We start from the raw sequence: 23676 nt of genomic DNA, 5'->3' as shown, positions 1-23676 counted from the left end.
CCGCCTCCACATCCCTTAACTTCCCGGAACTCCCACCTCACTCCACAAGTCAGGCCATCGTTCCGGTCCACAAGCAGTCATGGACCTTCTATGCCATGCAATTGGGTTTAGTGAGACGCAATTGTCGAACGGTGCAGACCCTGAACATTCCCTCTCTCCTCTCCGACCATCCGAACCTCATCCGAAGGAGACGCCTTCCCGAACAGCGTCCAATCGACGGTGTCACATATGCGGCCGGTGCTACGAGCGAGCAGATCATCTCAACCGCCATCTGAAGAGTCACGAGAATGCACGACCACACAAATGCAATCGATGCAGCAAAAGTTTCAACCGTGCCGACCTACTCAATCGCCATCAAGCAGCACACGATCGTCCTCCTGCGGAACGGCCAACAATCGAGAGAGGAAATAGAGCTGCTACCGCGTGTGTTGCCTGTGTAAATGCAAAGGCGAAATGTCAAGACCAGAAACCTTGCACCAGGTGTCAGGCCAGAGGAATATCTTGCCAAATCTTTGGGGATGGTGCTCAGTCGAAAAGGGGACGAGCTGCATCGAACTTGGGATCAAGATCGAACCTCGGATCAGGCTCCCAGGTTGGGGAAGATAACACTAGAGACGAAAGATTCGAGGGAAATGGAACCTTCTCGAGCGAGGACAATCGTCACCATATGGATGATACATCCGGTCTGTATCTGAGCAACTCAATGGCAGAAGATTCAGTACTTGATCCGACTTTGGCCGCTCACGTCATATCAACCAAGAACTTCCAATACGACACACATGCATCAAACTCAACATACGACAATGAAATTCAAACTTCCGCCAACCTCAACAACACCTTTTCCGCTTACGGAGACATCGCCTTGCAAGGGGACGGACAATTCGACAATGACTTTGGTCTTGTTCCCAGAAATTCGTACTTTAGTCAAGATCTTGATTTCGGCATGTGGGATTTCGATCTAGATACCGTTGAACTGGCTGGTCTCAACCATAGCAATACCAGCTTGAGTGGAACGGATCTGAACCAATCACCAAAGCCATCGACCAGAGCCCCGAAAGAGGCCTCTAAACGATATGCTGCCTTCGAAAGATCACCGTGGCTCTGGACGCCCACTAAAAATGACCAAACCATGATTGATCAGCAGGATCTAAATTTAGATGAAGATACTATCCCCGCAGTTCTCACACCTGCCTCACCAGCTGCTATAATAGATGAGTTCACATCGTGTTGTATTCATCACAAGGAACGGGACAAGATGCTTTCACTAGTATTTGCAATACCGGCAGCAACAACGAAGTCCCCATATCTGCCCTCACTAACCTTGTTGAACAGCATCATACAAGTGTACTTTGTCCAAGAGAGCTTCAAAGTTGACCAGTTGATCCACGTTGGGACATTCGATCCATCCAAAGCTCTGCCACAACTTCACACTGCCATAGTGGCGGCGGGGTCAAGTTTAATTTCTACCCCTGCAATATGGAAAATGGGTCTTGCTCTTCAAGAGGTGGTGCGACACAGCGTTGCAAATTATGTGAGTTCCCATCCCTGGGGTAAATAATGGTCTTGCTGAAGAAAGAGTAGTGGGAGGAAGACAACTCTCACACACGAAACTTGCAGGCTATCCAGGCTTTCATGATTGGTTTAGATATCGGACTTTGGTCTGGATTCAAAAGGAAAATGGAGATAGCTGAGAGTTTTGCTCAACCTATCATCATTGTGAGTAAATTGCCCCTCCATCTCCCTAGTTCAAATGATATTTACTGTAGACAGATGTTACGCCGAGCTGGTGCATTTGCTCCAGCAGCAAACCAGTCGTCCGCAGACCCTCGACCTGAAGACTCCGAAGCCGTATTAGAATCGAAGTGGAGGAAGTGGGCAGAAAGAGAGTCATTCAAAAGGTTAATATCCACTCCTTCTGCGGACTGTATCATCTAATGACATGACAGACTCGTCCTTCATCTCTTCATCCATGATATCCAAGCATCAATCGGACTTCAAAAGCCACCTTTAATTTCCGTGACTGAATTAAGATTCCAATTGCCAGCTGCCCGTAACCTCTGGCTGGCCAAAACTGCCCCCGAATGGCGAGATCTGTCCCTATCATCCCATCCAAAACAGGAGGTTCCTGCTTTCGCAGATGCAATACATCGAACCAATCTGCGCCAATACTCGTCGCAAGCCGATATACCTTTGACTACTGTCGCCCTCCTCCACGGCCACTGGGGACAAATCTACTCTCTCAGCGAATCACGAAAATTCTTTCCCTCCTCAAAATCCACGCATCGGCTCTGGCTACATACAGCCTACACCGAACTCTACCAAGACCTCTCCTCCTTCTCCCTACTCATCCCATCTCTTACCAACAACTCCACAAGAGCAATTCTCGTTTCCGAGTTTCTACAAATGATCCTCCATATCTCTCTTGAAGACCTCCACCGCTTTGCAGGAAAATTCGGCGAAGAGGAGACGCGCAAGGCGGGTGAAGAGTTCGCGGCGTGGGCCAGGACCAAAGAAGCTCGTATTGCAATATGGCATGCTGGCCAAGTATTCCGTGCAGCAAAAGGGCTAATGCAAGCGCAAAATCGAGGTTTCAATGCCATCGCGCTGTATTACGCTACTCTCACGCTCTGGGCTTATGGCCACGCAGTTTCGATTATGGAGGATCATCTACCCTCCACTGGCAGCCAGAACGTCATACTCAACGAGCAGGAGACTTCATCGTCGACGTTGTTCCTCGCTAGCTCACAAGGTTTTCCATTTCTGAGTGTACCTGGTCGGGATTCAAGTGGTGTTAAGTCACTCATCGCGTTGGCGGAACCGGATAAAGTTCTGGGAGTGGCGAGGGATATCTTCAGGAGCAATTATCCCGTTTTTGAAGAAGGATTGCCACCGTTGGTGGAGAACTTGTGTATTTTGTTGAAGGATTTGGGCAATTTGCCGGGGAGTAGGATTAGTCGGGCGCCGAGTGAGGGGGTTGCTAGATGAGGACGCTGCTTCAAGGCGAGATACCAGCATAGTCTCAGGTCTTTTGTCTCGAGGACGAAGATTGCGGCATAAAGTGATGGGATTACTGGGCATTTACGCTCGCGTAGGCATCTTACGAATTAGCGGACTCGAGGGTGTGGTTTAAGTTACTACGCCTGGTATAAGCCTGGCAACTCTAGGCCTGAGGCCCCAAATCAGTCTGTGGGACATGTACGAGGTCGTGGAAAAACTTCGAGGGTTATAGTATTACCGGCAGAGTAACCGTAGCGCTCGATCGCTATAGAAATATCTATTATAGCTCTTTAGCAATTCTGCCCCTATAAGTACAGGGGATATGCGTTCCAAAGGTATAGTACCCCTTGTTTATAGTTTACAGCGTGCTTAAAGGGGAGTAGCCTGGAAATATAGGGGGCTTTAGTAGGTGATTGTGGTAGAAAGTGACCTAGTGAACTTGCGGTACAAATGCCCTGTGATCCAGTTACTTTATGCCGCAATCTTCGTAGACAGATCATGACAGGTTCGTACTCTTTGATGACCCTCACTCAAGATATTGCTCAGTATCACACACAATCAGCGATTTTTAAAAGGAACATTTTTTAATGTTTTTCCTCATACTCAAGTCGAGGTTTGCTATATGTCTGCTGCGCTCCGTCTTGTATTATCTCACATTGTTCAATTTAAATCTGGGCTGCAACGCAACGGCGTTACTATTCCCCCAATAACTGACTTGTTATTATAGACGAAGCTGTGTGATTGCATACCACAAACTAACGCACAAGCTACAAACGTCCGCAAAGCTCCAGGTCAAGTCATTACCTGTTCGAGGACACACCTCTCCATTCGCCACTTTCCAACTCCATCCACTACATTACCTCGAGCAACAAATGTGCAGGGACTAGGAATCTCTTCGGAATCCAGTTCTCATGTGTCTAGAACCCTCCTTATCCACAACCCACTTGACAGTAGTCTGCCTGATAATCTTGCCAAAAATGTAAACCAGGGCCCCCATGCAGGCAAAGAATCCCGTCAAGCTAGCCCACACACCACACTCATTGGCATAGCCTATACTCGCGTTCATGCTGGCAAGACCATAGTTCATTCCAACCGAGATGACTCCTCTTGGGGGGCACACCAGGACAAGAGTGGCACCCTGGCGAACTGGATATGAATCAAACAGGTACGTCATGGACGGCCATGCTACAAATCCTTGCACCAACGAAGTTGAAGAATTGACCCGAGTACGGGAAGATGATAGCCATCCAATGATGTCTCTCCCCAGTCAAGTACGAGGAGTGCGATGAAAGCGACGGCGATTTGACCAGATTGTGCGTACCCGACTGCGGCTTGAGACCAATTGTAGGGAGGTGCGGTGAGGATATCTCTGTAGGAGGTGCCAAGTGCGACATTGATGCCGAGCAGAATGCCGGTCATGAGCACTGCCCAGAGGACATTAGGGAACTAGCCATTACTTTATAATAAAATTACAAAAATTAGCTTGCTAAGTATAGGAAAAGGGGGCTAGAAGGAAATTAATTTCTCAAATATATAAGCACCCTCTCTGGATTTGCCCTAAAAAGGTACTTATATATCTAAAAGAGAGTCGAGATTAAAAATTACTGCTTTAGATATATATTTATATTTTAGGAATGCTACGCGAGCAAAACAGGGGTATTGCAGGGGTTGGCAGGGGCACACTGATATGATAGGTATAATGATGGGAGAGACTCACGAGACGCGTTTGCAAGCCTTGCACCGGCTCAGTTTCGGCGGAATCTTGAGGCGCCTGTGCAAGCCACTCCTTTCACTACCAGCACTGGCGTTTTGAACGCTTTCGATATCACCATGATTGATTGCGTAGAGTGAATAACGCCCGACAGGATATTGTTTGTTATTTGAGTTGATGGGAAGATTTCGGATTCTACGAGTGAGGGTTTCGGTGAATTGCGGGGTCGTTAGCGGTGTGGAAAAGGGGCTTACTTTTAGCAGGGCAAAATTTCAGGGGCGCTCGCTTGTGTTTTGGCACCTGCTAGCATGTTTTTGCCCGACCTTCATCGAAACAACATAAATGCATAAAGCAAAACAGCTCGGTAAGTAACTTCTTAACAATCCCTTCATGAGGTACTAATTGAAGATCACTCAGAATATCCCCTATGGCCATATATCACTGGGATCTCGCGGAAGTGCGACACAAGGTCATTGAGATCGCGAAATCCTAGCACGAGGTGCAGGAATATCAAACGACGATACAACGACATATGACAACAGGGAGCGCGAAGCTGAAGCTGAGAAGCCGCAGATATAGGAAAGAAGTCGGGCAGGGGGGAGGCAATGCTCCGGGCTCTGCGGGACCGTCATGGGGCGACATACAAGGCCGGAAACGACCTCGGGCGCTAGGGATTGCAACACGCGAAATGAAGGGAATACATTGGGGCTGATTACTAGGCTATAGCGACTGGAAAATCACGTCAGAGTGGCCTTGGAACTGCCGTGGCAGGATCTCGTCACCACATCCCCTTGGAACAGCACTGCGATACCAAACATGTCACGTATAAGGTCTACGAGAGAACGTCGCGGCGGAGAGACTCAACAACAAAAGCCTTTTTATAAGATATTGGTGCTATGAGAAGCCACTATCGCTTCATGATTCTTGCCTCAGCCCCAAGCTCTGAAGAACCCCCTTAAAGCCGCTCCACGACGATACGACTCCAATAGTACAACAAGAATCTATCCAGACTTGGCGGCCTTGGCTTTCTTGGCTGCGATTTGCGCCTCTGTTATTGATTTAGTATTCATTTCAGTCGATAGGGCGGGGAAGGGAGTTGAGGGACATACCAGTGTGGTGTGCCTCGCGCTCTTCAACGCTTCGTCCGGCCTTAGCAGCCTTTGCTTTCTTTGCAGCCTGTTATCGGTTAGAATTTCTTCTGGGTAGATAAATACATCAGAGGAATACGTACAATCTGGGCTTCGGTGTGGTGAGCTTCACGCTCCTCAACGCTTCGTCCGGCCTTTGCTGCCTTTGCCTTCTTGGCTGCCTGGTGTGTATTAGAATCTGTTCTCGATGAAGTGAAGTCTCAGGGAAAGACTCACGATTTGCGCCTCAGTATGGTGAGCCTCGCGAGCTCTGATCTCTCCACCGGGAGCGAGGCTGGTCAGGAGAGCGTCATCCTCATCTTCCTCGATCTCTTCTTCGGTCAAGGCACTGCGTCCAGCCTTAGCGGCTTTGGCTTTCTTAGCAGCAATCTGATGAGAATCCATGTTAGTATTCCGTTTAATTTGATAGAGAGGCTTCAAGTGACCTCCCACCCTCAACAATTATCGAGAAAGTAAACATGTATGGCAGGAAGTGGAAAGTCTGCCATGAGAACAGGGGGGCTTACCTGGGCTTCTGTGTGATGAGGCTCACGCTCCTCGACAGAAAGTCCAGATTTGGCCGCCTTGGCCTTCTTGGCTGCGATTTGAGCTTCAGTGTGATGGCGGGTCTCGATGACAACATCACGGGCACCCTTTGCAGCCTTTGCTTTCTTGGCCTGCTTGATATTAGAACCATTCTGAACCTGTACAGATGTAAGAGAACTTGCAGCAATTTGTGCTTCTGTGTGATGGCGAGCCTCAAGGGAGTCGGCAGAGCGGGCCAGGTCCTGAGATTGGGAAGGAATGGCAAGGGCATTGGCCAATGGGGCAGAGACCAAGAGGCCAAAGGCGAAAATCTTTGAAACAGATGTATACATGGTGAAGGAATGTAAAATGACTGGCCGGCAGTATAACGAATGAAGTCAAATCAGAAAGTAAGGAGAAGACGGGGCTGAGAGTGAGAATGAGCTGGTTTGAGATGGATAACTGGAGCGGCATACGCAGCTTTATACATCAGGTCATTTCCCAAGCCACCGCTGCAATTGCATGAGACGTGCTAACCCATCTTCAGATGAAAGTTGACAAGGAGGTGCTGGTTCCGGAGCAAGTCTTCTTTCGATACACATTCAGATTGATGAACCGCTGAGAAGCTTGATCCTGCACGTTACAGAATCGAGGCCTCTTGTCAATACCGCCGGGCGAAATCTGAGGGTCAAATCAGATTATGCAGCTTGAATTCCATTACCCATAAAACACTGTCTCCGACAGCGCGCCAGCACCTTCCCCGTGGAGGATATGAGGCTCAGCGTGTGTTTGGGCCATGACATTCCACGTGAGGAAAGGATAGCCTAACCGGTGGGGCTGTCGTTTCACTTCGGACATGAGGGCCGATGAGACATCAATGCAGAGGTTCAATTGCTGAAGGCCCAGCCGATATGGCATGTTTGCCGCCTGTCAAAGATCCATGGGGCACTGGTGGCGAAACCATTATGTGGCGTCTGTCCCTACTATCCCCCCCCTTGAATAATTACGAGTGGGTCCTTTGGTAACGCCACACTGAAACTTCGTCAGTATCCCCGAATTAGGAAATATCAGGTGCTTTCGAGAGCCGCTATTCGCTATAGACCCTGTGCCTTTAGTGGTGTGAATCGTGGCATGAGAGTGTGGCGAATATTGGACCCACTCGAAATTGTTCATGGGGGGGGATAGTACGGGGGGGGTAGCAGCGCTCGGTAGAGGTGTGGAATTACAAGGGACTTGGAACGAGAACCCCACATTTCGGATATTTCTCATACATCACAGATCCTCCCCATTTTCTAAGCCTCTCTTCTGACGCTTCTGCTTTCAATATCGAGAAAATTTCTTCAATCATGGGGAGGATTTGTTGCTCGACAAGCTGATGCGTTTAACAGGTTCATCGCAGTCCATTTTCTGCTGCTTGGCGTCGTGAAGAGTCGAATTTGATTCCTGTGGCAGTTTCACGACAACCTCGCCTATTCTTCCCGGCTTTCCCAAAATATTTGCTGTTCCATTAGCTCCAAACATTCAGCCAAGCAATTCGTTTCAAAAGATCTGATAACTGTCCCTTGCCCTCGCTTAACTCCCCAATACTGACGATCATACTCAGGGGTCGGTTGCACCTGCACCCAGCGGCGGCCACCGGTTCAGGGAGCAATATCCCTCTCGCATCGTCCTAAAACTCACTCCTTTCTCCCCCCTCCCCCAATTGCTTCTGGTCAAGCATATTCACTCATTTATTCTCAGTTCTCGAGTTACCGGGAGTAACTTTAGCAGTTATGGGTTCAAAATATCAACCAGTTGGTGACAACGAGAAATTTCAGGAGACCTTTCCTCGCCGTTCTTCTACTTCTACTTCAGATTCGACCTTGTTAGAAGATGATGAGGACTCCAGAAGACCACAAGAGAGTCGGAGATTCTTCGGCCCAAGATGGATGTGGTTGGCACATACAGCTCTGCTTTCACTATCATTCACGATGTTTGTTTCTGCATTTTTCACACGAGCGACGACTTTGCTGCACGTGAAGCAGTTTTCAGCGTATTGTAAGTAATTGCGACGCATTTCAGTGGTAAAGTATCTGACAACTCGAGCAGCGCCGGCAGCGAAAGCAGTCGAATACAACAAAGTCAAATTCAACAACACAATGGGAGAGGGGTCACCTTACGTTGGGTCCGGTCCTGAAGTTGACAAAGCGTGGCACGCAATTTCATACGACAGTAAGCGCAATTCTTCGGGCAATCGCAAACCAGAGACTAATAGTTTGAAGTTGGTGACCAAGTCATTACCAACGAAGAATTGGACATAATTGGCATGCCCAAGTCTCACTTGAGAGCTGTTCACCCAAAAACCGGTGTTGAAGGATACAGGGTTGGCCTCGAGGTCTTCCATCAACTTCACTGCATCAACCTGCTTCGCCAAGTGACATACAAAGATTACTACACCAAGTTGGGCAACGGAAACTTTGCAGCTGGTGAGGAAGAACTGCAAATGCACACTGGTGAGTACAAGCGAGCCACAGGCCAAGGAAACTTTGCTAACAGTGAAGACCACTGCCTGGAAATCTTGAGATTGAATGTTCAGTGCAACGCTGACGTGGGAGTGTTTACCTTCTATTTGCTTGAAGACGACCCGCTACCATGGCCGGAACTTGATTCATGGCACCAATGCAGAAACTTCGACAAAGTCAGGGAATGGGCTTTGGACAATTCAGTCGGAAATATGGAGAGAGGAGACGTCAGTCCAAATTAAATTTCGAGAAGCAGGACCATAGACTTGAAACTAATCTATACTCATCAATTGCACTACCTACCAAAATGCAATGACTCTGACCTCCAGACTCTCTCTTGGTGGTAAATCATCCGTTCCTTCCAAGTGGAAACTGGTGTGAGGTATTCCTCCTGCAACTTTCGATCCAGGTTTTTCACTTTCGCTATCCCAAAACTTCAAAATTGTCAACTCGTCAGGTCGTTGGTCTTTACACCAATACCACTTATGCTTTGCTGAAGCCTTCGAAAGCTTGATATCAGTCTCATATGGCCCATAAATTCCAGGCGGTCTCATAAAATAAGACACAAGGTCTTGCTTGTCCACGGTCTGGAAGTCAACAAGTCCCAAAGGATCACGCTTGATCGGCTGCAGTGGTCTCCATGTACCAAAAACACCCCAGCGGCGTCCTTTGTAATTCTCCCAAAGTCCACCGGGCAACCCTGCTGCCTCATCTTCGGCAGCGATGATATCTTTCGCCTCATCCGCGATATCTTGCCTCCAATTTCTCAGAGTCGCTCTCGCCCCATCAACTCCAAAATCAATATGAGGTTTCTTGGCAGGGCCTTGCTCCTGTCCTTTGTCAAAACCATGGACACGCGGACGGTCGGCCTTGAACGCGGGGTAATTCCCCTTATTGGTGTTGAGAGGCACAGTTCCCTCCGGCAAAGGAGGGGGAGTAGGTCTCCTCTCCGGTTCTTTAAATAACCTCGTCCTGACGGTACCGCCCAGAACCAGCACCTTCTTTGCGCCGGTCCGCTCCTTCACCACTTTTTCTATTTCCGGATAGTGGATACTCTCGCGGAGGTAAGCATCATTCCAGCTGTCCCGGGAGTAAGGTCGGGATAAGAGTGCGCTAGAGTGTTTGACAACTGTGAAGCCGTTGATATCGAGTGTGAAGGCCGGGGGAGGGGGAAACAACAAGGAGCGAATGTCCGTTATGGGCATTACCTGCGGATTTGCTTCTCTGTCCGCGGAGCCTGCTGCGGTGCCGGTGCGGGGGTCGGCTGGGCAGGGGCCGTCGTAGTAGTGGATCGTGGCGCGTGTGATTGACGGAAATTCCTGCATTGTTTGGGACATTTCCGATCTGATAAAATTGTTTCAAGGGAAGTTGGTGTTCCAAGAAGCAGGAACTGAGTCAATGGAAACGGTTCTGGGTGCACACTTAGTGCATGACATTTCTGTTTCCCGGCAAAGCTTTATACTTTTCTTGGGGTTGAAGATGTCTCCGGGCCGTCGTTCTTTCAGCCAATTAATCTTCTTCGCGAAGCCAGCATTTCCAGGCCTTTTTACCTTGCTTACAGTGCTGACAGTAAGATCTTCGGTGCGTTGCGAAGCCAATAACAGCCCCTGTGTCCTCCGTACTTTAAGCGACCTAAACCCCAAAAGATCGGCTCCACTACCCTGGAGTTAGAGATCGCTTGCGGGGTGGGTCCTTGTTGCAAACCTTGTCTCAGGTTCCCGCTCGCTATCCGATCTTGTCAGGTTGCCCGCCTGCACCTGCCTGTCGCTCTGACGACGTCTCAACATCGCGAGAACAGATGAAACTGCCTGTGGCTCACGCTACGAAGGTTACACGCCAGTCAGCAACTACAGGCCAGTGTCTGATATGCCAAAACGACTTTCGTGCCGTCGTCCTCAGACACGACTCTCCTTGTGTGACGTCCGTTCAACCTGTAATTGCGAGAACTTTGTTGGTATTCGGATCTCCCCAAGAACTGGTTTCTTTTCACTTCTAGGAACTGGCGTCTAAACATTCTTTTGATTTCGTATTGAAATGGCTGCAAACGAGAGCAGATACACATCTCTTGATGATGTTGAGGATGCAGACCTCGAGAATGATTCCGACACAACACTGGCCTCGGACGGATTCCTCAGGAAGAACAATTCGAAGAGAATCAGCAAACACGGAAAGAGTCCGAGGTTAGAGGCTATATTGACTTGGGCTCGGTGGGGAACAATTGTTCTTCTGCAAGGCTTGATACTAGTTCTATTACTTCCAACCAGCGGAGTGCTGATTGATGGTTGGTCAATGGGAGGAGGCTGGTCGCAGTTGAAGACAGAAACTGGTGGTGACATCAATGGCCTTTATATTCCAAGTGAGCAGAAAATCTCTCAACCCTTCTCTTCGCGTCGCTAATTCTGCCGCAGCATCACATACGTACACCCTCCTCACGCTAGAAGAAGAGAAATACTTCCCAAACATGAGCTCAGATGTAAACCGAATGGCCATCCGCCACAATTGGGATATTCTCATGCCTCGTAAGCTTTGTTATCTACGAAGGCTGACTTCGAATGCTAACCCCCTCTTCGTTGGCAGCGGTAGTGTGTCGATCCCAGATTACGAGCAGCACCCAATGCTGGGCAAGCCCATAACGACCGACCCAATCCGCACCGGGCCATTGTTCGAAGCATCATGGACCCATGCACTTCATTGCGTATGACTATTTCCCAACCTCAATTGACGTCTACTAACACTCTCAAAGTTATATTACTCCGTTGATACCTATCATCAGCTGGTAGTGAACAACAAATTTGGATTCGGGGGAGAGAGAAATGACTACCATGCCGCGCATTGCTTCGAGTACCTCCGTACACAGATTCTCTGCATGGCCGATATGACTTTGGAGGGATCACAGTCTGTGTTGGATGCCAAAGGAGATGGCCAAGCACACATGTGTCGGAACAGAGACGAGGCTATTTCGTGGATTGAGGCACGGAGGGTAGATGATATACAAAGTATTGTCGGTCCGTGAATTAGAAAACAAGCTACTTGCCGCATTCGTGTTCAAGGATCAGTAGTATATCCACCGAATATGTGTTCTCACATCCACCCATCCACCCTTGCTCCCTTTCATATAAACAACTACTCGTACGTTGGGGTATTGAGTACGTCCAACCCGGGAACCCTCTAGCATAAATAATTCTTCCCAACTGCGCAATGTCGACGTGAATGGCGTTTTTTGCATGCAGACCAGCTTTTACTCTTGCATTATCACATCTTCCGTTTGTGAGAAGTCTGCCAAGTTCTCTAGTGGTTGGGGGTTGCTGTTTTGCCGCTGTGCATTTCCGGTGCATCCTCGGGGAATACTTCACTTGTTCGCCCGAAACACGCCACAAAATTTAAAGAACGAAGATATTTCTTCCGAAGTCAAATAAAACGACTGTATCAAGGTGTGGAATATAATGAGGCGTTTGTAAAAAAAAAAGTCACTCTCCAAAGACGCGCTGCAATTGAAGTTCATGAGCGAACTTATAACGTAAGTGAGGTCTCCTGGGAGCTTAAACTTGGCTGGCTCTTTAATTGTACCTCAGTAGCCTGAGACAATCAATTCTGATGTCTTAAATTTTTAACTCCTCAATGCCTCATAATAACTCGGGATATTCAACGCCCCCTTCCAACCTGAATATTCACCCTGGCCCCTTTCTAATCTTGTGATAACAAAATCATGAGCATTTCGTCCAGAACGTCTTACTTCCCTTCCCTGGTAAAGTACATGAACAACGAGCTGCAAGTAACAGATGCAAAGAAGTGTTAAGGTGCTATGGTGTGAGTTCCAATAGGTGAATCCCATGTAGACAATTGAGCGATAGATATATTTTGCTTCTTGCCGAGAAAAGGGTGCAAGCGGCGTTAATATTAAGAATGACCGCCAATGTGTGAGGTCATTCTAGCCTTCAAAATATAAGCCACCAAATTCTTACATTCTCAACAAGGGCTACTCAGTCCCCAAAAGTAAACGGCCAGTCTGCAAGGAAGTGAGGCTGTGATATTTGGACCGGTGGAACGAGAGAGGTTCTTTATCAGGACTACGACAGGCGATAGTAAGCACTTCTCGCCGGAGTTCCCACATAATTTTACGCGTCCTTCATTCGATCTTCAGGTTCTTTCTGCTTTGCAAAATTCAATCCGACATCATTCAAATGGGAGTATAATGAAGAGAAAGAGTGCTAGCAAGCCCAAAGTGTGGACTGGCTCTCTAACGTGTAAGATCGAGACCTGACATCTCCATAGGTTGACGCTAAGTTACTAACAACCGTCAGGCAAGTAAGCGGCTCGATTTCAATTCGAGTATAGTGATATTACATAAGACCAACCGACTATGACGGAACTCGTCATGTCAAATGCGATGAGCCAAAACCTCACTTCGTTCGATGCCAGAAGATGGGACTGGAGTGTCTTTACAGAAGTAAAACCACGAAAGAAAGTCTTTTTACTCCCCAGCCCGAGATCAAGTTCTGCCGCCTAGCCAATACCTTTCGGCCCTGGATCGTCTCAGAATAAGTTCTCTTGAGATAATTAGTCCCAGCGTACCACGACAATCACCACCATATCACGAAGGAGCAGGAGACTAATAATCACACTTAGCAAGGACCACCGCCCCCTCAACGTTTTTCGGAGCAGCATTATTTGAGGATGAAGCTGAACATCGGCATTTCAACGTATTCCAATATAGGACGGCACCAGAACTATCCGGCTATTTCGACACCGAAGTCTGATCTCATTTTATACTCCGAGCCTGCCAAGAAGAACTATTTATACATATCATATCAGTGTGCCCCTGCCAACCCCTGCAACACCCCTGTTTTGCTCGCGTAGCATTCCTAAAACATGGGTATATGCCCAAAAGGGCAATGACAGGAGGCCAACTCTGATTAGGATATATGTAAGCACCTTTTCAGTGCTGCCCTAAAAGGGCGCTTATATAATTGAGAACTTGATTCCATTCTAGCCCCCTTCCCCCGTGCCTAGCAAGCTAATTTTTGCAATTTTATCATAAAGTAAGGCTTTCTTTTTGGGCTATTTTTCAGCCCCCGGTATGCGCACAAAGGCGGGCAAGAAGCACGTCCCTCTCTTGCCCCTTGTAATCGCTTAGGAAGTATATCCTCAAGGCACACGCGTCCAAGCTTGCTCGGGCAAGTGAATGTGTTTCGCACGCTGTCACGCGCCTTCGGCAGGCGACGGCGTGCCCCTAACCTATTAAGGTCCTGGTATTAATAGAAATAAGCTTTAGAACTCCCAGAATTAGCACGATGGCTAGTTGCATGACACGCAGTAATTGCCATTGGTGTTTTCATGTATATGGTCACGTAAACTGTGCAAACACATCTGGCACCAGGCTCGGCAACGATTGGCGTTTTAGTAATCGATTACAATCGATACCATAATTGTAAGGTATCGATTCAATCGATTGATAGAACTACAGCCCCAACACAGCTTAACTTCGATCATGCCATCCGGTCCGAATGCTTGTCGGCGCTAAATAACTCCTCATGCCAGCTTGCCAACTTTTCATCGTGAAATATCCTCTATAATTAGGGCACAGGTTTCCCCTGATAGTGGACTTTCGAGTTCACAGTCTGATACTAATCTCCTCCGAGAGCCAGGTCTCGAGCAAGGTCCCGATCATGCACGGAAGATCCACCGGGATACCCTGCCCTCGCAGGACATCTCCCGCCATCTTTTAGACATATTTCTAGATCACCAAAACTCTATCTTCTATGTCTATAACAGAGTGGAAGTGCAAGCTCAGTTGGCTCTTATATACGAAGAACCAGCGCTAGTTAGCATATCATGGTTTTGCCAGATGTTCTTGATCTTCGCTGTGGGCATGCAATTCGATGACATGTACGACACGGATAGAGCAACGTACCGTGAGATCGACCAGAAATACATCAATAAGGCTATTGATGAGAATCCACAGAGCACAATATAGGTAGTGCGGACAATGCTCCTTCTCTGCATCTACGAGCCACCCACGAAATGGAATTCCGTTTGGATGCACCTTGGTAACAGACATTCCTTCCGCTGCAAATTAGCTTTGGGTGAGATCTAAGGCTTATCAATGGACAGATGCCGCTATTCGAGGAGCTCAGAGATTTCAGCTAGATACGGGACACAACCTTGTGAAAGAATTGTCGGATAATGAGTATCAGGAATAGCAACGCGTATGGTTCACCGTAATCTCCTTTGACCGGTATATCTCCTATTCGAATTGTTGTTCTAAAGCATGCGTACTCATTATCCTGCAATTAAAAGTTAGGTAGCCATCTTCCTAGGCCGATTACCACGCATCAAGGAAAGTATTTCTCGAGATCCCATTTTTAAGGTAAGAGGCAAACAGTGTTAGTTATCGTCAATTAATAACAGGTTTGTTAGGAACCGGACTTCAGATAGGGCCTGGAGGATATGAGTCCAAATGACGCGAGAACTTTAGCTATAATATCAGGCAACATCTTACGCGATATGTATTTTTCAGAGCAGCCTAGTCTCAACACATGCCGCCAATACAAAAATGAGCTCGAGAGATGGATATAAAGTCTTTCAAGTCCTCTTTAGCAGTCTATCCAATCGGGCAAAGCTCTAATCTTCCCGAAGGACCAAGCTAAAGCCATTGTTAGTTTACCAATACCAAGTCTTGGGCTATCTATCTAATACAGGTTCTAGTTCAATCTACATTTTATGTACCTAGGGGCATGGCCATTAGTCACAAGACCATTTTTATTGCGCGCTTTGGAGATGAAGAATTCGGGCAACTTTGCGGGTAGCGGTACTCGATTCTCATCAAAGACTTGCAACGCACTCTACTCTCAAGCCTCGCAACCTCTCCCCCGTCTTCCATCTCGGTCACTGATTCCGACGTTCCTGCGGCAGATAACCCTTACTTCCAGAACCTGAGGATCTCCGAAGGTGCCGGGAGGCACGCTTCATACTCCTCTGAGCGCCAATCTGGATGAGTGGCCCCCTGCCCCTTCGCAGTTTGGGACTGGGGATGAGTAGTATGGTAAGTCTGCCTCTTATCATATCTTTGGAGGGGAATTGGGTTGAGGAATGAATTACTGAAGTGAGAATAGATCCCATCTCCGCTTTCCAGACGCCGCCTGATGAGCATGGTTTCTGGGTTCGGATGAGAGAATAGCGTGGTCTCATCTGCCTCTGTGCCTCATGCTACTTCATGAAAACGTAATTACCTGGGTTGTTAAAGAGCCGCGAGCAAGTTGCGAATTGGGATGATCAGGGCTAGATGTGAAGCCTCGGGGCGTACGGACATCGTCTCGTTGAGAATAGACTCGACGGCATTCTCGAAGAAATATGGTGGGGTGGCGCTTCGTGGTTAACAGGTTCTCGTGAAGGCATACCGGGTTATTGTCACCATGTATGGTGGCTGGTTAGACTATTATCCAACAATCAGAGGTTCGAGAACCGGCATAAACCTCCAACACTTCTCCCAGACGCTGGCCATTTAGTCGGGTCTGCAGAAGTTACTGAGGCCATTAGCGGGCTAGTCGACAAAACGCGCAAGCGAAAAGTGATTTTCTGATTTTTTGATTTTCGCACGAGCCCCACCCTTGCCCCCTCCCCCCCCGCGCCCAAAACGCAAAGAATACCCAAAAAATCATAACTTTCCTCTTCCTCCCCCCCCTCTAGTAAGGCCTTTAATAAATATAATATTTAAAGCTTAAAAATTAAAGTAAAAGGTTTCTTATAAAAATAATTTAAAGTTAAAGAAAAGAAAACTAAAATATAAAAAGCTATAAAAATATAAGTATATATTTTTTTAATATATTAGCTTAAAAAAGCTTAATATTTTAAATTTCTTATTTATATTTTATATATATTTATTAAATAATTAAATAAAAATAAAAATATTGCTTTATTAATATTATAATATTTATTTAATAAATTATTATAAAACTTTAAAATTATAATTTTAAATATATAAATCTAGTATTATTATTAGTATAATTATTTTTTTAGGAATTATATATATAGTTACGGGATATAAGATATGAGATATAAATAATAAAATATAAAATATGAGATATAATTATATAATTTTATATTCTATAAATAACTTAACTAGTAAACTAGATTTCTTTAGGCTTAGTAAATTTAGGAATTATATATTAATATTATAATATTATAATTCTTATTTCTAAATAATAATAACTTTACTAATTAATATAACTAGTATTTTTATAATTATATAATAGTACTATATATTATTAATAAACTAATACTAATTAGTTTATATATATAAATTAAAAAATAGAATCTTTTAAGCTAAAGAAGTATTTAATAGTCTATAATAAAATTAAACTAGTTTATATTAAAGGAGAGAATTACCTATTAATTTTATAAAGTATTTAGTAACCTAAAAAAGAAAATAACTAGCTTTTACTAAGAACTAATAACTATTTTATTAAAGAAAGAAATTACTTATTAATTTTATAAAGTATCCGGTAGCCTAAGAGAGAAAATAGCTAGCTTTTATTAAAAACTAATAATTATTTTATTAAAGAAAGAAATTACTTATTAATTTTATAAAATATCTAATAGTCTAAAAGAAAAGACTTTAGTTCTTATTAATTAATAAATAATTAGCTATTTAATTAATTATTTATTTAACTATTTATTATTTTTTAAAACTAACTTCTTTTGGCCCTAAGATTACTTTCTTGGAACTTCTTTTTTCTATTTATATAATACTTATATTTATAAAATATTTTTTCTAAAATATATATCCTATATATATTCTTAAAGCTCTTTAATTATTACTTTGATTTTACTAATAAATCGAGTTCTTTAAGTTTTAGATTTTTCCGAAATTATAATATTTTATTTCCTAAATTTCTTATTATAAATAAAATATTTAAAAGTAAAATATTTACTTTAATATCTTTAATATTCTTAAATATCTAAGGTATTTAGTATCTAGTATCTTAATTAGATATTTGAACTAAATATTTAGTATCTAAACTAGATATCTAGATATTTTTATTACTAAACTCTTTTTATAAACTTATTATAAATTATCTTATTTTTAAATCTTTCTTATTATAAATTATATATATATTAAGAAAGACTTAGCTTTAGGAATTTAGTATAATAGAATTATAAAATAGATATATATAAATAAAGAAATAAAAAAGTAATATTAATCTAATTATTTATAGTAATAAGAATATTCTAGATTACCTTAATACTAGACTATTCTAGTATAAAATAAAGAAATCGACTAATAATAATTTCTGGGAATTATTTAAGGAAAATTTTAGTAATTTTAATCTTAAAGTACTTAATTATCTAGATTAATATATATTATATAAATTATAAGCTATTTTATAATATAGTAGTATTTATATTAAATAAAATAATAAGAAACTTATTATTATATAGTTCTTAATTAATATTATTTAGGAAAAAAAAGTAATATATCTAAACTATAACTAATATTATTATTACTAGACTAAACCTTAATATAGGCCCTATTATCTTATTATATATATTTCTTAATAATAGTATTATAAGAAATTAATAAAGAAACTAATTATTACTTATATTTCTTTATTATTTATAATTATTTTTACTAGTATTGGATTATAAAAAGCTAGTAATAACGGATTTCTATTATTTCTATTATTTCTAAATAGCTTTTTAGCTAGCTCTTTTATTATAAAGCTAATTAGAGAAATAATAAAGATATATATTAAGATATAGAAATATAATAGAACTAATAATAGTTTTAATTAAAAACTTACTATTTTTCTTAATATTTATTAATATATAAAGTTTTTATAAGAGGTATTAGTAAGAGCTTTCCCTATTATATTAAAGAAACTAGTATAAGATTACTTTTATAATAACTAGCTTTCTTAATATATATATATATAAAGAAGCTTATATAAATATTTATAGCTTTTTTAAAGGCTCTAGTTTTTAATATTAAAACTTAGATAAATAAAATACTATTATAGTAGTAATTATAATAGCTTAATATCCTAAAAAAAATATTTGAACTCGTTTAATTACTAATTAATAACTTATATAAATTATAATATAAACTAGTATTTGCTTTATAAAATACCGAATTCTTATATAATAAGATTATTATTTCTTATTAAGATATATTAGTATACTAATATATAGTCTCGAATTCTTTTTCTAATTTTGGCTAATTTATTAATAAGCTTTAATTATTTATTATTATTTATAAAAAGAAATAATAAATTAATACCGAGATTTTTTTTACTAATTAATAATACTATTTTTAAAATTCTTTAAATTACTATTTATTCGAAAATTATTAATATAAATCTAGCTATAACTTTAGAACCTATAATAATTATTCTAAGTTCTATAATTATAATAATTATATTTCAAAGTTATATTTTATATATAAGAAACTCGAATATTACTTATAGAAATATATACTAGAGAAATAAAAGACTAAAAAGACTTAATTTAAGAATAGAAATATTTACTAATTTAGATTTCGAAATACTTGTAATTTTAATAAATGCTTTAGTAATACTTATATATAATATATTACTAAATTAAAAAAAAAGAGAATAATAAGAATAATAAGAATAAACTAGTAAATAATACTTTTAAAGCCTTACTAGTAAAAATAAATAAAAGAAAGAAATATTATTTTAATTTCTATTTTACTTTTATTAAGAGTTTTCTAGCTACTTTTATAGCCCCTATTTCTACTATTCCTATAACTAATACCCTTATAAATAACCTTATTTCTCTTTTTTTTATATACTAAATAATAAGTAAAAACCATATCTTAGAATTTATTAAATAAATAGAAAATACCTAGATATTTATAATTAATACTAGAGCTTCTAGATTCTTAATTACTAGTTCTAACTAATTTTAAGCTTTATAATAAACTAATAGTAATATATAACTTAATAAAATTACTAAAGATTAAGTTAATATCTAGTTTAGTATTAGATTTATATTTTTTATTAGATCTATAATAATAAGAATACTAATTAGATAAGTATAATTTCATATTATATTTATAAAAACTTTATTTCTATTTAGCTTAGCTAATATAAATAAGCTAGAGATTTATTTTAATAATCTTACTAATTATCTTATTATTTCTAATAAATATTTTATATCTATAATATAATATTTTAAATACTTTTTCTTGTTTTAAAATACTATTTTATAAAGCTTTATTTTTGAATTCTTTACTTATAATTCCTGCTTTTTTATAGAAATTAAATTATAATATCTATATTATTATTTTAGTTATTTATTTATTAGTAAGCTCTGAAATATACTAGAATAAGTAAGCTATAATATTAATATAAAAGCTCTAAAATATCTTATAAAATACTATAAGTAATACTAGAAATTCGAATAATTACTAGAATAATTTAAGTTTAATTTAAGAAATAATATTAGCTTTAATTATTTTATTATTATTAATATTTTCTATATTTCTAATAAGCCTATATTTTATATTATTAATAAAGGTACTTAATATTAAGCTGGCTAATAGCTTTAAAATATTAGTATATTATATATTTGAAATACTCTAAAGTAATATTAAATTAATATTTATTTAGGCCTTTCTAATTAGATTATAGTAAATACTAGAAAGTAGTTTATTAGTAAGAAATTTACTTAATTTATAAATATTATAGGAATTAAGATTAAAATTATTTCTATAAAAACTTATAATTCTATTAGAATTATAGAATACTATTATAGTTTAATTTAATATATTTATCTTATTATTATAACTAAAATTAATAGAATTAATAAAAATATTATATTTCAAATAGTTTTTAAGGCTATTAATAATTTTACTAGACCTAATAGTATTATTTTAATTCTCTTAGTTTATAGTACTTTACCTTAAATAACTAAATATAATATTTTATTATTAATTATATTATAGTAATTAGTAGTATTTAAGAAAATAATAATAGAAATTTAGAAGCTTTAAGCTAGATACTAGATTATAAATACTCTAAATACCTGAAATAGTTCTAATATTACTAATATTTATAAACTTTTCTTAAATTCGAATATTCTTATATAATATAAAGAAAATACTAATTAATCTAGTAATTAGGATAAACTATATAAGCTAATAGCTATTAATAGAAAGAACTATATACTAGCTTTGCTATATAGTAATATTACCTTTTATTTAATTTCTATAAAGCCCTTTTATATAGGAGATATTAAGGTTATTATTAATAGTCCTAAATTTAAACCTATTCTCGAATTTTATAATAAGGCTAAAAGTAATATAAATATAATTTCTCTTATTATTTCTGCTATTTTACTAAAGTATAATAAAAAATATTCTTATAAAAACCCGGATTTTTCGGTATTTCTATAAAATAATAATTTATATAAGAACTCTTATTAAATTAAAATTACTAGCCTTCTAAAAAAAAATATATTTAAAATTATTTCTAGATCTTAAATACTAAAAAAGATATATATTTTTAATTCCTAATTTATTAATAAGATTAAGAATAAGAGTATAAAAAAGAGTTTAAAAAATCGAAACTAGTTATCTAGGCTTATAATAATAATAAGAAATATATAATATTAATATAATTACTTATTATTTAATATATTAGCTAGAGAATTATTCTTAGTATTACTATTATAATAATAAATATTATAGAATTATATTTATATAATATCTTATAAGCTTATATCTAATTAATAATTTTATTTAATTATAATTTTTATATTAATTTATTTTATAAGCTTATTAGAAAATTAAATCTAAATAATAATTTAGTTCTAAAGATTATAAAACTATTATATAATATATTAGAAACTAAAAACTACTAGTTTAAAACTTATTATTTCTATTATATTAATAAGCTTTTTATAAAATAGTTAATTTATAATTCTTGTTTCTTTTATAATAAGTAATTTTTTGGAATTATTAGCTTTAAACTAATAATACTTTATTTATTAGAACTAATAATTTTATAAAAATAAAATAATTAAAACTTTATAAAACTAAATTCTTAATTAAGAAATATAAATATCTTATTTCTAATTATAATCTCAAGTTTAATAGAAGTATTATTTATATAAATATTACTAGAATTACTTTTATATAGGAATACTAATATAAAAACCTCTAAATTATTTCTATAAAAAATACTATTATTATAAGTAATAAGAGTACTATTTATTAAGATTTCTTTATTAAGAACTAATATATTATTTAATATACTAGGAAAATATATATTATATTAGTCTATTAACTAGAAGCTTTATATAACCTATTAATTATTATTTAAGCTATTAAATTTTTAGAAACTAATATAAAAGTATTTAATAAGTATATTTAATAATAAATTGAGAATATTATTAGAGAACTAAGATTTATAAAGCTAGTAAAAAAGTTCTTATATTTAATTATTTTTATAAATATTTTATTTATAAATAATAGAGATTTTTTTTCCTAAATCAGATATATTCTAGTTCTAGTAAATAGAACTAAATATACTAATATTATTTACTAGTTCTTTATTAAATATAAAAGAGTTATTAGAAGTATTCTAGTTTTAAAACTTTATAATATAACTTATAGCTTTAATATAGGTACTTTAGTTAAATTTATAATTAATAAAATACTAGAAATAGAATTATTACTAGTAATTTATATAGATTCGAAGTTATTATATAAATACTTTATTAAATTAGGAACTATTTGAGAAAAGTATCTAATAATTAATATAATATATTTCTATTAAATATATAAATAATAAAAGATTATAGAAGTTAAATAAATTAAGGGAAAATCAAATTCTACTAATTCTATAATAAAATTAAAGCTAATAAATACTCTTAAATATCTAATTAATATAAATACTATATAATTAGATATAAAGAAATAGGTCTAGTATAAATAAAATAGGAAATAAATATATAAAATAAGAGAATATTATAGGAAGAGAAGTTATATATAAAAGACTATAGCCTTTAGTATATAACTAAAACCTTAGAAGTAATATAAATATATAAAATATTTAGAAAATCTAGTATTAGGCCAAATTAGAGAATTTATATATAATTAGAAAAAGATACTATTTTTTATATTTTTTAGAAAGTTTTTAATATTAATATAGCTATTTTTTTTAGGAATTATATATATAATTACGGGATATGAAATACAAAATATAAGTAATAGGATATAAGATATAAGTTATAGTTATATAACTTTATATTCTATAGGTAACTTAATTAATAAACTAGATTTTTTTAGATTTAGTAAATTTAGGAATTATATATTAATATTATAATATTATAATTTCTATTTCTAAAGAATAATAACTTTACTAACCTTATATAAATAGTATTTTATAACTATATAATAATATTATATATTATTAGTAAACTAATACTAATAAAGAAATTTTTATATTTAATTATTTTTATAAATATTATATTTCTTTTTTTAAATTAAATATATTAATATTATTTACTAGTTTTTTATTAAATATAAAAGAATTATTAGAAATACTTTAGCTTTAAAACTATATAATATAGCTTATAACTTTAATATAAATACTTTAATTAAATCTATAATTAATAAAGTATTAAAAATAAATAAATTATTAATTATTTATATAAATTTAAAGTTCTTATATAAATATTTTATTAAATTAAATATTATTTAAAAGAAATATCTTATAATTAATATAATATATTTTTATTAAATATATAAATAATAAGAAATTATATAAATTATATAAATTAAAAGAAAATT

The 23676-nt window shown here is 37.8% G+C and overlaps 6 protein-coding genes across 6 annotated transcripts; 3 read left to right on the top strand and 3 right to left on the bottom strand.

Annotated features, from left to right (window-relative positions):
- The first annotated feature begins 29 nt into the window (after positions 1-29).
- On the top strand, positions 30-3275 carry K444DRAFT_610348 (uncharacterized protein). Its single transcript, XM_024879726.1, has 4 exons — positions 30-1531; positions 1582-1716; positions 1771-1898; positions 1947-3275. The coding sequence occupies exons 1-4, from the start codon at positions 80-82 to the stop codon at positions 2983-2985; spliced, it is 2754 nt and encodes a 917-aa protein (XP_024739154.1). The 5' UTR covers positions 30-79; the 3' UTR covers positions 2986-3275.
- A 447-nt stretch (positions 3276-3722) lies between these two features.
- K444DRAFT_661474 (uncharacterized protein) lies at positions 3723-4416 on the bottom strand (the record flags this gene model as incomplete). Its single annotated transcript, XM_024886597.1, has 2 exons — positions 3723-4143; positions 4203-4416. The coding sequence occupies 2 exons, from the start codon at positions 4414-4416 to the stop codon at positions 3881-3883; spliced, it is 477 nt and encodes a 158-aa protein (XP_024739153.1). The 3' UTR covers positions 3723-3880.
- Positions 4417-5709: 1293 nt separating this feature from the next.
- On the bottom strand, positions 5710-6713 carry K444DRAFT_627210 (uncharacterized protein; the record flags this gene model as incomplete). The annotated part of the gene is made up of 5 exons (XM_024882771.1): positions 5710-5756; positions 5818-5884; positions 5940-6017; positions 6073-6225; positions 6363-6713. The coding sequence occupies 5 exons, from the start codon at positions 6711-6713 to the stop codon at positions 5710-5712; spliced, it is 696 nt and encodes a 231-aa protein (XP_024739152.1).
- A 1617-nt stretch (positions 6714-8330) lies between these two features.
- Positions 8331-9103, top strand: K444DRAFT_524337 (uncharacterized protein; the record flags this gene model as incomplete). Its single annotated transcript, XM_024874349.1, has 4 exons — positions 8331-8397; positions 8449-8571; positions 8622-8852; positions 8901-9103. 4 exons carry the CDS (start codon positions 8331-8333, stop codon positions 9101-9103), a joined length of 624 nt encoding a protein of 207 aa, XP_024739151.1.
- Positions 9104-9160: 57 nt separating this feature from the next.
- K444DRAFT_651446 (GA4 desaturase) lies at positions 9161-10186 on the bottom strand (the record flags this gene model as incomplete). Its single annotated transcript, XM_024885709.1, has 1 exon — positions 9161-10186. One exon carries the CDS (start codon positions 10184-10186, stop codon positions 9161-9163), a length of 1026 nt encoding a protein of 341 aa, XP_024739150.1.
- Positions 10187-10616: 430 nt separating this feature from the next.
- Positions 10617-11960, top strand: K444DRAFT_661471 (uncharacterized protein). Its single transcript, XM_024886596.1, has 4 exons — positions 10617-11217; positions 11270-11380; positions 11432-11556; positions 11605-11960. The coding sequence occupies exons 1-4, from the start codon at positions 10896-10898 to the stop codon at positions 11872-11874; spliced, it is 828 nt and encodes a 275-aa protein (XP_024739149.1). The 5' UTR covers positions 10617-10895; the 3' UTR covers positions 11875-11960.
- The last annotated feature ends 11716 nt before the right edge of the window (positions 11961-23676 follow it).

This window comes from Hyaloscypha bicolor (genome assembly GCF_002865645.1).
Source record: "Hyaloscypha bicolor E unplaced genomic scaffold K444scaffold_53, whole genome shotgun sequence".
Classification (NCBI taxonomy): domain Eukaryota; kingdom Fungi; phylum Ascomycota; class Leotiomycetes; order Helotiales; family Hyaloscyphaceae; genus Hyaloscypha; species Hyaloscypha bicolor.
Note: the sequence above shows the minus strand (reverse complement) of the source record. Positions and strands in the feature narration are given on the sequence as shown.